The 13,087-nt window shown below is 40.5% G+C and overlaps 1 protein-coding gene across 2 annotated transcripts in view; it reads right to left on the reverse strand.

The window, feature by feature from the left end:
* Nucleotides 1-13,087, reverse strand: part of ABLIM1 (actin binding LIM protein 1) — a 153,477-nt gene that overhangs the window by 79,718 nt on the left and 60,672 nt on the right. For both annotated transcript variants that reach the window (XM_074907795.1, XM_074907796.1), the window contains exons 5-6: nucleotides 8,039-8,165; nucleotides 6,776-6,869 (exon numbers count right to left, since the gene is read on the reverse strand). In XM_074907795.1, coding sequence (XP_074763896.1) covers nucleotides 6,776-6,869; nucleotides 8,039-8,165 — 221 coding nt within the window. The remainder of the gene's footprint in view (nucleotides 1-6,775; nucleotides 6,870-8,038; nucleotides 8,166-13,087) is intronic.

The following is a 13,087-nucleotide window of genomic DNA, read 5'->3' on the forward strand; positions in this document are numbered from 1 at the left end:
CAGCCTCCTGGGTGTTAGTCTAGTTTTGTCAGAAACACTTAGTTACACTGAGATTGTCTTCTAGTCCAGTTCAGACAAACGCAGGCAGAGTGCTGGGGCAGTTCCCGCACTGATACATGTACCCCTTTATCCTATTTGCCCACTTTGGGTGAGATCCCGCTTCAGACACACTCTGTGAACATTTCATGAATTTACACTGAGCCCTGTGCACTGACCTTATCTGATCTCTCAAGAAGTCATAATTGATTTCATAATCAAAAAAGTCCTGTGGTTTGCAGTATATACCTGTCTAAGAGGGCAATCACATCATGTCATTCTGCTTTTTCTTATCATTTGTTTGGGACATTGGAACACAGGCATCATGTTCATGTTTACTCATTTACTGTAACAACAGTAAGATTAAGACAAACAAAGCAAATCAGAAAACTAACAAAGCATGCACTAAAATCCACTGCTGCTTCTCGTTTGCTGTGTAACCTTTTACCTCACATTTTTACGGTGTGTGAAGATGACAAGGATGACTGGGAGATACTGGTTGAAAGCAAAGTCTCTTCCAAGCCTATAAGACACCCAGATCAGAAGATGCCTAGTGCTATGAAAACAGAATGGTAATACATTCTGCAGGGATATTATTTTACCACAACTTTAACACACGACCAAAACCAAACCCGTTTGGATCCACCATACCATCAGTCTTTGATCAGTTCATTAATGGCTTTATTTATAAATGTGTTTCAAATTCTACATCACCTCAACCTGTATTACCAGTTCAGGTTGCATCATTAAAATCCAGTAAATAACACATTTTGTGATACTTCCTGCATAACCACTATGGAAACAGCCTTGGCAAATATTTTGTTCAGCAGAAGAATATATGTTAGCCTTTCATTTAACATTTCTGAATGGAATTGAAATAAATATGTTTGTTTTAAGATTCTCTAGATGGTTCCTCAATCTAGAAAGTGTAGTTATAAGAACATAGGACCAGATGCATGAATGTACTGAAGTACCTAACTAAACTCTGTACTGCATGGATCTTCGCCAAGAAGCGTGACGTTTTCATGTGAGCTATGAGCTAAATCTCTTTAAAATAAATTACTTATACATGTAGGCTACCAAATTTCCCTAAAAGTCAATCAGCTGAAGCATCTGAATACTAATACTGACATAAGCAAAGTTGCTTGCATGGATAAGTGTTGGCAGAAGGTACATCCCTGAACAACATCAACAGGCATTGTTCAAATAAACCATTTACAGTTCATATGGGAACCATCAATGTTGTTCTATCATCTATTTGTTATTTATTTATTTAGGACAGACTCATTTACATGTAAAGAATCAGCAAAAACTTCTCTGAACCCTTCATAGCACAGGTTTCTAAATCTAGCTCTGAAAATAATTGAAGAAACCTACAGACTCTTCTGGCTCACATTCTTTAGTTCTTAAATAAGGCTACAGTTTCCTTACACAACCATATAAGCTTTCACTGTTTGTCTGTCTTTTTCCCCCCATAATTATTGTTATTTATTTCTAACTTCAGCAGTCAAGGTGTCTCAGAGTTGACATCTTTCAGAATTAGTTGCAGCACATGAGACATCTTAAAATTCTGGCACTTTAAAGTAACAGTATCTACAAGTACTAAACCTACTTCACATTAAATACCACATCATAAATTACTACTCCACTTTAAAATCAAGGGAAGCTCAGCATAAATTACAATATCAAAAATACACTTGGACCTTAACCTTGCAGGCTGAAGTCAAGGGAGCCTTCTGGTGCCCTGGCATTTCTCTTTTCAGGTCCATCTGTTAAAATGGCATTATGCCACTGCTTACAAGGTGGGGTGCAGGTTTCAACAGTGTACAGGAAACACACACAGGGCAGGCAGCAGCCCATCAGAACAGGAACTTGAGCTATGCACAGCCAGGAGAAATCACACAATGGCTTTTTATTTGCAAACAAACATTAGGCAAGTAGTATTATAAAGATAAATGGGTAGAGTAGCAAGGTTGAGGGATTTGATAACAGGTATCTATCTCTAGATCATGAGATCAAATCCTGTTCGTATCAGTAATAGCCAAAAAAACTGAAAATCCTAAGTCCTGAATCTTATTTTCAGACTTTCTCTACGATTTCATGTGAAATATCCACCTGTTTCTGCCCTGATGTCTTCTTTCTGCAGAACTAAAAGAATACTGCTTAGAAGTTTTGATAACACTTTAGCTAAGAAAAGATGAAATACATGAATATAGGCATGATCCACCATTCTCTGAAGACAATGGAAAGCTTCTCACTGATTTAATGTATTTTGAATTAAGCCCTGGAGGAATACTTACATATTGTGTATGAGATAACCACATTAGACAAAATTATTTAGGCCAGTACTTTCCAAACAGCTAAATATGTGCTGAAGTTTACTTAGATTTGTAGAGGTACACATGTCTACACAGAAATTTGCAGGATTTGGATCAGATGGGCATCTTATGTATATGAATTCTAGGAACTCACAATCATAAGACACTCCTTTCCAGGAAATCTAATGAATAGGTATGATTTGTGTGTATGTAAACTGATGTCTCTTGCTAGTTCATGGGAGCCCTTATGGTGGAGAATCCCCAGGGTGACCCCAGCGCTGCTAATAAAGAATACCTGCTTAACAGTTATATTGGACTCTGACTGTTGAGTGAATTTCTTCGTTTCAAGCTATGAAGACATGATCTTAGTGAAAAGTCTAGGTGAAAGTCCTCACTCTCACTACGCTGTTATTGCCCGATAAAAACATTTTTCACTAGACTTAATGGGAAATGAGTATTTTTTCATAAATAAAGATTCCTTTCTGCTGGAGGAACCCAGAAAAACACTGGTCTCTGTTGCCTTGACAACATTTCTTGAAATACTTAAGCACCTCCTCTATAAGGACAGGTTGGGGTTGTTCATCCGGGAGAAGGTTCCACAGAAACCTTATAGCAGCCTTCTAGTACTTAAAGGGGGCTACAGGAAAGATGAGGAGGGACTCTTCCTCAAAGAGTGTAGCAACAGGACAAGGGGTAACAATTTTAAACTGAAGGAGGGTAGATTTAGGTTAGATATAAGAAGGAAATTCTTCCCTGTGAGGGTGCTGAGGCCCTGGCAGAGGTTGCCCAGAGAAGCTGTGGCTGCCCCCTCCCTGGCAGTGTTCAAGGCCAGGCTGGACGGGGCTGTGGGCAACCTGGGCTAGTGGAAGGTGTCCCTGCCCGTGGCAGGGGGGTTGGAACTGGATGGTCTTTAAGGCCCTTTCCAAACCAACCATTCTGTGATTCTATGATTGAAGTATCTGGTACGCTCAAGAAAGTTGCAATATCTATTTCATACTGGATACTTATTTATTGTGTTGGCATGCACTCATCTATCTTCTGTCACTATTCGTCACAAAGTTATGTGCCAAATAATACATGAGAAATTTCTGAGCTGACTTAAATGCACATGGTATTTTTCTTGCATATTTTCATGGCTATTCAAAGTTGCTAGATCTATGGCCTAGAAAAAAGAACATTCTTCCACGGTATGTGAATATTGGCAAAATAAGTATTGTTTTTCTAGTAACACATTTCTTAACTGAGCAGAGGGATCATTTCTACAGAATGGCTGGAGGGAACCCATCCTCTCAAGGTTTGAGTATCAAGGTGTGAACTCAAAACTTGGCTTTCTGACAGCCTCTGCTGAGGGTGCCTACCAGGCACAAGGCATAGCTGCTTCTGAGATGAAGACTCCTAGGTCCACATCAGGAGTGGTTGTTTCTCTTCCTGGCTGCTCACTGTGGAAGACTGAAAGCCTGATTTTTCAAAAGTGCTAAGCCATACTGAGGGACAAAACCAAGCAGGAGCTGTAAGACTGCAACAATGCAAAGAACGGCGGTTTCTCTTTAAATTAAAAAAATATTTATCTTTTACTGCAAAAATAGATAACACGAGCCTCTGTGAGCCCAAAGCTAAGTTTTATGCTTTCATTTCCCATCGTTTTTTCAGTTTTTTCATAGACTGTCCCAGATGTAGTAAGAAGAAGCAGAAAATAAAGCAGCAATGTGGCATGCTGCTAATCTCTTCTGATCCATTAGAGGGAAGTGTTTGTATCAATGCACTATATACTTCCATCCAATCTCTTCTAATCATTTCTTTGGATGAAGATGATGAAATAGTACACTCTGCTCCTGACAGAACAAATTATTTTATTGACAACTAAAATGAAAGATACTGATCAGTGAATTTACTACCAGTTTTATTAACAAAGGCAAAATACAAAGTGTTTTGGGTTTTTTCCCACTGGACATTAGTAGGTATAACTTGGGCTGGTCAGTGATGCCATAACCTCTACCTAGACAGTTCCTATGATTGTGCTACTTCACACCAAGAATATGGTTTCCTTCTGAAGGGAGGCAGAAGGACAAGAGACAACCCACATGATATAAATCATCAAAAATACCCAAATTTGCCAAAGAAAACAAAGAGAGAAGACAGTAATCCTCCTGTGAGAATCTCAAGCTTGATCTAAATTAAAACTTCAGGTGCACTGAAAGGTTGTGGGTGGTTTCCTGTACAGGATAAGGGAATTCTTAATTGTTCTGCCTTAAATAGGTCTGCAGCCCTCCCTGAACTGTGGCATCCTGTTCTGTGCATTATCATCCGTGGCTGCTTCCGATCTCTCATCTCTATTACTACCAGAGGATTTATGTCATGTTCTGACCCCATCCTTTAGACTACTTTTTCAGCCATAGGGGACATACGTGCTAACACATTATTTTCTCATCCTAAGTTCTGACTTATTGGTTACTTTAGTCTAATTTAGAGGCATTAGTACTGCCCCTTTGGAACTGCGCACCTCTGACAGTGTGAAAGGTTTCTAGGACGAGCCGAGAAACCAGCCTGCAGTTCTGAGAAACTGCTCTGATTATTGCATGTTAGCTTCTCACCTGTATCCTATCTTTTCAAACACCACTTAATGACAGAAAGTGCTTGAAAGTCTCTCCTACATCTGCTTTCCCAGATGATACCTGGAGAACTCTACTCATGGACTGAATGACCTCCCTGATTACACAGCACTCATTTTTTTGGTGAAAGTTTCTAAGGTCTTGTCCAATCTGCACCCTTCAGATAGCAGTCAGCCTTCAGGAGTTGCACTATATGAATAATTCAACTTCTACAGGCTTTAGAGGAGTTTGGTCTTAGTTACATATTGAGAACTACTGCTGCCCTCTACTGTATTATTATGGGTTGCACCTCTGATAATCAAGGAGAGCCACAAACATTCAAGCAAAATTTCTAGTTTTACCCAGAATTTAGCATGCTTAATATCTCCATGTATTGATAAGATCATTCAAAGGGTCTGTTTCTAATTCAGCCCCGTGATTCTGCAGGGACTAGGTCAAATGGAAGAATCTTAATCTTTTTTATCTGATTTTGACTTAGAAGAGGTGAATCCTTGCAAGAGGTTGGACATGTTCCATTGCTTCAGCAAAATGCTGTATCTTCTTCTGAGAATAAATAGCCATAAGAAGATTCATAATTAGGTGTGAGAAACCAACCCTGGGGCCAAAATGACTTCATAAAGGTTCTGGCTGGGACACAATGTCTCTGATAATTTGAATTTTAGCTTAGATTGTGATAAACAACTAAATCCTAGTTCAGTTAAACTAATCTTTCCTTAGTCTCAATTTACTCATTTTTGAAAGGATACAGCTCATGATCCTGTCAAAAATCTAGGTTTCTTTCTCACTGATGTTAGGAAGAGTAAGAGAATAACCACCTTGCTATATTCATATCCACAAAAGGTTCCAAATAGGAATAGCTTATTTCTTCCCAGCTCTCCACAGACTCCAATAACCTTCTCTTTTATCATTTTTATCTCCATACCTCTGAATAGGTTCCATTGCTTGGTTAGAGCACCTATCATGTGCATCTAAAATGATTTTAGAAATATTTTATGCTTCCCAATCTCACAAATCCAATTACTTCTCTCCTGTAGTGATTCCTGCGCTGGAATGAAGCTCTGGTGTCACCAATACATAGTACTAAACTGAAAAACTCATCAGTAGATGTGAACAGATAAGCATATGGTAGCAGACCACTAGATTAAAGCCAGAGACACAGCTTTCCTACTCAAGGGAAAACTCAGACTGTTCTCCCTAATCATCTATGCGGGTCTCCAGAGGAATTAGATACACATCGCAAAGGAGACAGACTAAGAGCCTGGCTAATTAAAAAACTGTACTTCCTCCTAGTAGATGCAGTGACAAATGCACCACATGTCCACACGTGTTCCGTCATTTGGTGGCTACCATCCTAGTTAATATTCTGAGTTCTGAACAGAAAAACCTCCAAAACGAAAACCACAAGCTGTTATCACTTTATGTCAAGTATGAAACTTCTCATATAAGGACTGTCACAGTCTTATATCTCTAGTAGATAGGTCACAAAGAGAAGAACCTGTAATAGACATTCACTAGCAAATCTCAGCTGCTTTTATTTCTGCAACACTTTCAGGTTTATTTTCTGATATTCACTGTAAAACATACGGTGAATGCAGCTTTTTCTTCACAAAATACACCTGTAACTGAAGTTCTTTGTGGTTCCCCATTTCATCCACAAACTTGATTATGTAAAGGCTTTTTTTCCCAGGAAATGTGGAGTATTAAAAATCCCTAAAGCTGGAGTCAAGCCATAATTTTTGTATTCTCTGCAGTTGCATGAGGACATATTAGGACATGGCCCAATTCTTAATCTCTAGTTTACAAAACACCTACCTCTAGAACCTTCCCAGTAATGAACTGGTGACATGCTTCACATTTGACTCCAAAAAGAACTTGATAGTCCTTTTCACAATAAGGAGCACCATCTCTGAAAAAAGAAATCCACAAATTACAAACCACCTTTCAATAAACAGGGTACAGCATGCCTTACGTTATTCCCTTGTCTTCAGTCTGGAACTCCTATACACAGCAATAAGAAAAGGGGAGACAAGTTGAAATATTTTGTAGTAGACAAAAAGAAATCATGTCCTCATTAGTGACTCTTAGAATTATTCCTTAAATTCTTATCAAGAAAAGTCATCCGGTACAAACCACTGAAGTAAATCTCATTATTTAGAACTGACTCTCTACACCTACAGGTGGTGCAGTTCTAGGGAATCAGTGGAACTATGTCCATAGGAATGAGAAGAAATCAGTCTTTATCATAGGCAGGTAGTTACTGTTCACTTCAGAAAAAAAATCCTTGGTAGTCTGCAAGAGCATAACCAGCTATTTTTAGGTGTAAGGTTATGCAGTTTTTTAGTACAAATGAGGAACATATAGTAAAAGTGGAAATACTAGCCAGTTTAGGAGTATTTCTCAGGCACTGAACTTCTTTTGAGAAATTACAGATGCTACTTTTTACTAAATATTATACACCCCTTAATGACAGGTTTGTCAAGCATACATTCTTTCCCTATTTTTTCTCTTTGTTGTATGCTTGAAGGGGGGAACATAAACTGTAACTTCGTTCTCTCTATTTTAGCATTACACCACTTTCCCCCATTCTTTTCCTCTACACTTCCTTCCACTCAAAACCTTCTTGATTAGTTTCTTATATGAAAATGAGAAACAGTGTCAGGTCAATCAGATCATCACGTTTAATCTGTTCTCTAGCAAAGGCAAGCAATGGACAGGTTCCTGCCTTTTTTTCCCCTCAAAATAACATGTTAGAAAGCAAAGTGACACAAAGCTTTATCTGGCTAACACAGAAAACACACGCAGGAATTGACCCAATCCTTTTTGGGAACATAGAGCTACACCCTCCCTTCTGCATTGGTATTAAATATAGACTACTATCATTAAACATCACCTTTCAGTTACATTTTGCAGTTTACTTTCCTCTCCCAACTCAGCTCTCACTGGGAACAAAAATTTTGGTGTGTAAGGAAAGGTGGACAAAACTGGACTTCAAAAGGTGAACTTTGCTGCAAGCTCTTCTCTAGTGGCAACAAAAACTCATGCTAAGAGTGCAGAAGAAATGCAAAGGTTACTTACTTGCTGATGTATTCCCCGGTTAGGACCTTCCCGCAGGCCTTGCACTTAAAGCACCCCAGGTGCCACTGCTTATCCAGAGCTAGCAATGCTTGTCCATTTTTTATGTCTCTTCCACAGCCAGCACAATCTGCAAATAAACAAATGCATTTGTTGTTGGTTACTTGGTTCATTAACCCTCATGAACCACACACCAATTGCAACACTCGATAACCAAAGGGGAGAATTACACAGCAATGCAAAGGTACATCTTCCTTTCCTCAAACACTTCCCAGTTTGGTACAAAGATTTAATCTTTGTCATTACAGGCATACTCGGTAGAAGAGGGAAAGTACCTCTCAAGTTTTTCATGCTGTTTATGATTCAAAGACTGACAGGCAAGCTCTGTACAAACTCCAGATCTTGTTAGGAACGGGCTACAAATTCATCACTGCAAAAAGTTCCTGTCTTCTAGAGCAATCAGTGTTACTTCTTGCTTTTAGCAAGATATTAACTGCTTACAGGAGGCCTGAGTGAGCATCATGAGGATGCTGCTCTTCCCCGGTGGGTGGCAGCAAAGCCCAGTGTGTCCACCCCGCTCAGGGGCGGTGGCACATCTCGGCCAGGAAGAGAGGAGAAACCTTTTTTCCGGGAGGGCTCAGGGCAAGGGTGACAGCAGCATGACAGCAGTGATGGCTGCATGGCAGGACATATTGTCTTCCACCTGCAGGTGTGGGAAACTAGTTCTTATGGTCTCTCATCGGCATAAGGACACTCGCTCAGGGATTTTCATATCACCTTGGTAGTCGACACTCACTTCTCACTGCGATTCTGAAAGACTCTTTGATGGCAGAAAGCAAACCTCAAGCCAGGAGCACTGAATGCCCTCTGTCCCAGAGGATGCCACAATGTCTCATGTCACATCAGAAATCTTTGGCTCAGCCCCAAGTTCCCATTTCTTTCCATTCAAACATAAAGAGATTTCCTGGTAAGAGGCAATTCAGCACCTGGTAAGATCTGACGAGGCTGATGTGGCAGGCAGCACTGAACTGCAAGGGCAGTGCTACAGCTTCTGTGCCCAGCCTACAGCCCCTGTGCCCAGGGGACAGAGGGAAGGGAAGGCCTGGAACACCAGTGAAGCAGAAAGGGAATGCCCATCAGCTGGGGCACGCATGGAAGCCACAGTGGAGATAGCCTGCAACAAAGGATTTCCCATATTTTATTACCCCCAAATTCAGTGTTCCTTTGGTGAATGTAACATCCTTGCCACATGCCTGAAACATCATCAAACAGCTGCAAATGGAGACCAAGCAGAACAGAGCAGTTAAAGCCCAGGCACCAGGGAAAAGATCATCCTGGCTGCACTGCTCAAGCTGACTGAACAGGTACAGCCTGAAATCTTTCACCTCCTCATGGGTTTACAGCCCAGGCAACACCACACCTTGCAAAAGGGTGAGCCCAAGTTTATTATCACAACTGATAATAAGAGGAGAGTCACTGCTTTTGACACTAAAGGGCCTAACTTCTGTTTGCTGGATAATGGGCCAAGAAAACCCCAAATATATGCTGTGTATTTTTGCTATTCAGGCCACCATTTGCAGCATGTCCCTCTTTCTGCCAGTGGTGGTGTTCTCAGAACCCTTAAAAAAACACAAGGGGACTAAGCACCATGGTATCTTGTGATAAAATACAAGTCACAGGCTGCTGACATGACTTGGACTTAAAAAACAACCCTGACGTGTCCTAATACCAGGACTTTGCTCTAGAGGACAAATGTTACAAATTGAAATCATGAAATGACAAGGACTGACACCATGTAATGGATCCCCCTGATCTTCTGTGCCAACTCAAGGCTCCATGCTACTTGTAATGACAGCAAAGGCTGGAACAGGGAACCAAGGGAAGCTCTGGAATTTCCATCATGGTGCTGAGGAGAGGACAAGCAAACATCTGTCAAGGCTTTGGTAAGCTGATCTTGCCTTTCGTTTTCAATGGATACTACATCATCTCTTGAGGTCCCTTCCAGCCTATGTTTTCTTATGCTAAATCTGAAACCATGCAATTTTCCTTCTAATTGTGACAACAAATGAGATCTTTCCTCCAGTCTCAGTGGGTGCTGAACTGCAGTTTTAAACAGCACCCATTTCTCAGCTTCCTAGCACTACTGCTTCTCCCTAGCGTGCCAGCTTCCACATTCCTGACCTGGTGTCCTGCCAAACTGTGAGGATACATTCCCTGCTACATTAATCCCTCAAAAAATCTGCTGTATTATCCGTGCTTTTTTTCAGCTTTATCCAAGAAGCCTCTGTGAAACTGAAACTTCTTAGATATGGAACCAAGAAAGACATTTTTAAAGCACTTCATTTGGCTTCTAACTGAATTTTCTGAAGCAGTCAGAATATAAAAATTGCCTTACACAAAAGGTCTACCTAGCATCTTTACTAGGTATAGATAGCAAAATACCTATAGATAGCAAAATATCTTTACTAGTGCCAAAACCAGTTACATGGAGGAAGTAGGGATCCATGAAGGAGCTCTAACTGTTTAATTGCATCTTTGAAAGCCAAAGGCAGTGTTGTCGCACTTAGTCTTGTGCTCATGTGTGATACAAGGTGTTAATAACATGCTTTTATCATTCTACAGCAACAATGACATTTACTTATTCTTTATGGGTTCCCTAAAGTGTTTAGAAAGAGTAAATTAATATTATTTCCATTCTACTAATATCACAGATATGCTGAATGTCTAGAATCAAAGTAAACTAATAGCTCAGTACTGTCTTATTAGGCTGAGATGGCTTTTAACTAAAGCTGATTTTAACTCTGGCAAAACAGTTGGGTATATACATGAAAAGCTAGCAGTTATCATTATCTCCTAAAATAGAAAGCAAATAAGACTGGGCTGGGCTAAGAAAAGACCATTTGTTCATCCAAATTCTACAAATAAAAGCCATTTATGATCTCAGGCCTGCATGAGGCACATTAAAGCCTTTGGCTGAATGTCATCAGCACACAGCATATGCAGGCAGGATTTCAGTATCACGTAAAAGCACAATCTGCATCAGCCTAACCTATAACCAGCACATGCTGCAAATAAAAGGGCCGCGAGTTAAGCCTAGTGGTCCACAACCATGCACCAGAGCAGACTTGTACTAAAAGATCTGAAAACCCTTCCCAAAATTTGTGCAATGATTCCCACCACGGTTCTCCCTGGCTTCATACCTGTCTAACAGACTATGCTTTCTTGTGCTTTCTCTTTGTCATATAACCTGGATTCTTCCCTACTCCCATTCCTTACACATCCACATACTCAGCTGTGCCAGGATAATGAAGAGGAGGAGGAGGAAAGTGCAGTGTACTGGTTAAAATGCAGAGTGATTAGTACAGTTCCTAATGAACTTCAGATCTAAAGAAAAACATATCACAAAAAAACACTTGGTGGAATTACGTTTGAGCTGAAGGAAGAGTTTAGACTAGACATTCCATGGTACTAATTCTCATGAGAAATGGGGAAGTAACACATGTTCATGTGTTGTGTCCAGGACCAGAATCTTCAGGTGCATAACAGCCATTTCTCAGTAAAAGCACTGCAGTATACCTTCAGTAAGGACCCAACGAGAAGAAAGTTACAGGAATGTCAGCAAAACAATGTATTCCCCCGAAATCCATCCTAAGCAGGGAAAAAAAGATTGTATCTGAGAGCACTGGACACATAGTTACCCAAATCGGGTGCAGCCTCCCTGGGACTGCCTGCGACACCAGCAGCTGCAGCCTCCACAAGCAATGGCCATTTGCTCAGACATTGTGTATAAAAATTGAATTCACTCTCTCCTCACAGCAGCATTAGCTGACAGCACCATTCTTAGCCAAGCAAAAGCTTCTTAAGCGACTCTCGGCCAGAGATGCTTGAACATACCTGTTGTGTCTTTCACGTACTCTGGCTAGGCCTGCTCAATCTGAAGATATAGTCTAACATATTTAAATTACAGATCTGAAATAAAATAGCCCAGAAAGGTATCATATTTGATGTGCCCAGATTCAAAAGCAAATGCCAATGCCTGGACAAAAAGGCTGTGATGGAGTCAGCCAGTCCAAAAGCATGGAAAAGTGGGGGGACAAGACAAGGGAAAGTAACACAGCACTATAATATTATGTATGATAAAGACCCTCATCCCCCAAGCACCTTAAGCAGCCTCATTAAAAGACGTAGGCCAGGGTCAGCTGCTACCCATGACACCTTGCTTGTAAAGATGCAATGAGAAAATGCATTTCCCTTTTTAGCATCTGCATCACCCCAGACATCCAGGAGTGAAACATCCTGCACAGCAACCCATTCGTCACTGCCTAAATTAAGCGGTGGATTTTCTTCCTTTGCCTCCCTCCCCTGCTCTCAGCCAATAGCAGAGAGCCCTGATCACAGCTCAGGCGGTGGGCTCTAAGCTGATTCAGCTGTATTAACCCTAAGCACACTGCCTATGACTTTACCCACTCCCAGATGGATTGCTTTGGAAATGTACCAGCAAATTCACTTTTAACTCACCTTCTCTGTTCATCCCATATAACTTACGGAAGGGAAATCATCTCTACCTGCTTTTGTCTTAATGAACCTGGTTATGCAAGGTCACGTGCATGAGCATACCAACTCTGCTCTGTGCAGGGTTAGCTCTGAACAGAGCTAACAGTAGTTTGAGTTAATTATGTATAATTAAGTCACCAAAAAGTTCCTTTCAGTCCTGATGGACATTAGTAGCACATGTCTAGATAAAGTGTGAAGCTGCCACAACCCCTATGAGTCACAGGAGTAATACTCTTATTACACTTCTTTTGTTACTGTTCCCCTCCCTATAAAACACAGATACATTAGTGTTTTATAAAGACAACACTTGCAGGCTTCTGTACTGAAACAGGTAAAGCAGGGCAGAATTGGGAGGTTTTTTATTATTATTATTATTATTATTATTACTACTTTTAAAAGAAACAAACAACTTTTCATTGGACTTATGCAGAAATACATTGTCAAACATAGCTGGACCTAAAGAGCAAGTTACAAGGAACAGTGATCTGGAAGTGAAGA

The sequence above is a fragment of the Athene noctua genome, chromosome 5 (assembly GCF_965140245.1).
Source record: "Athene noctua chromosome 5, bAthNoc1.hap1.1, whole genome shotgun sequence".
Taxonomy (NCBI): domain Eukaryota; kingdom Metazoa; phylum Chordata; class Aves; order Strigiformes; family Strigidae; genus Athene; species Athene noctua.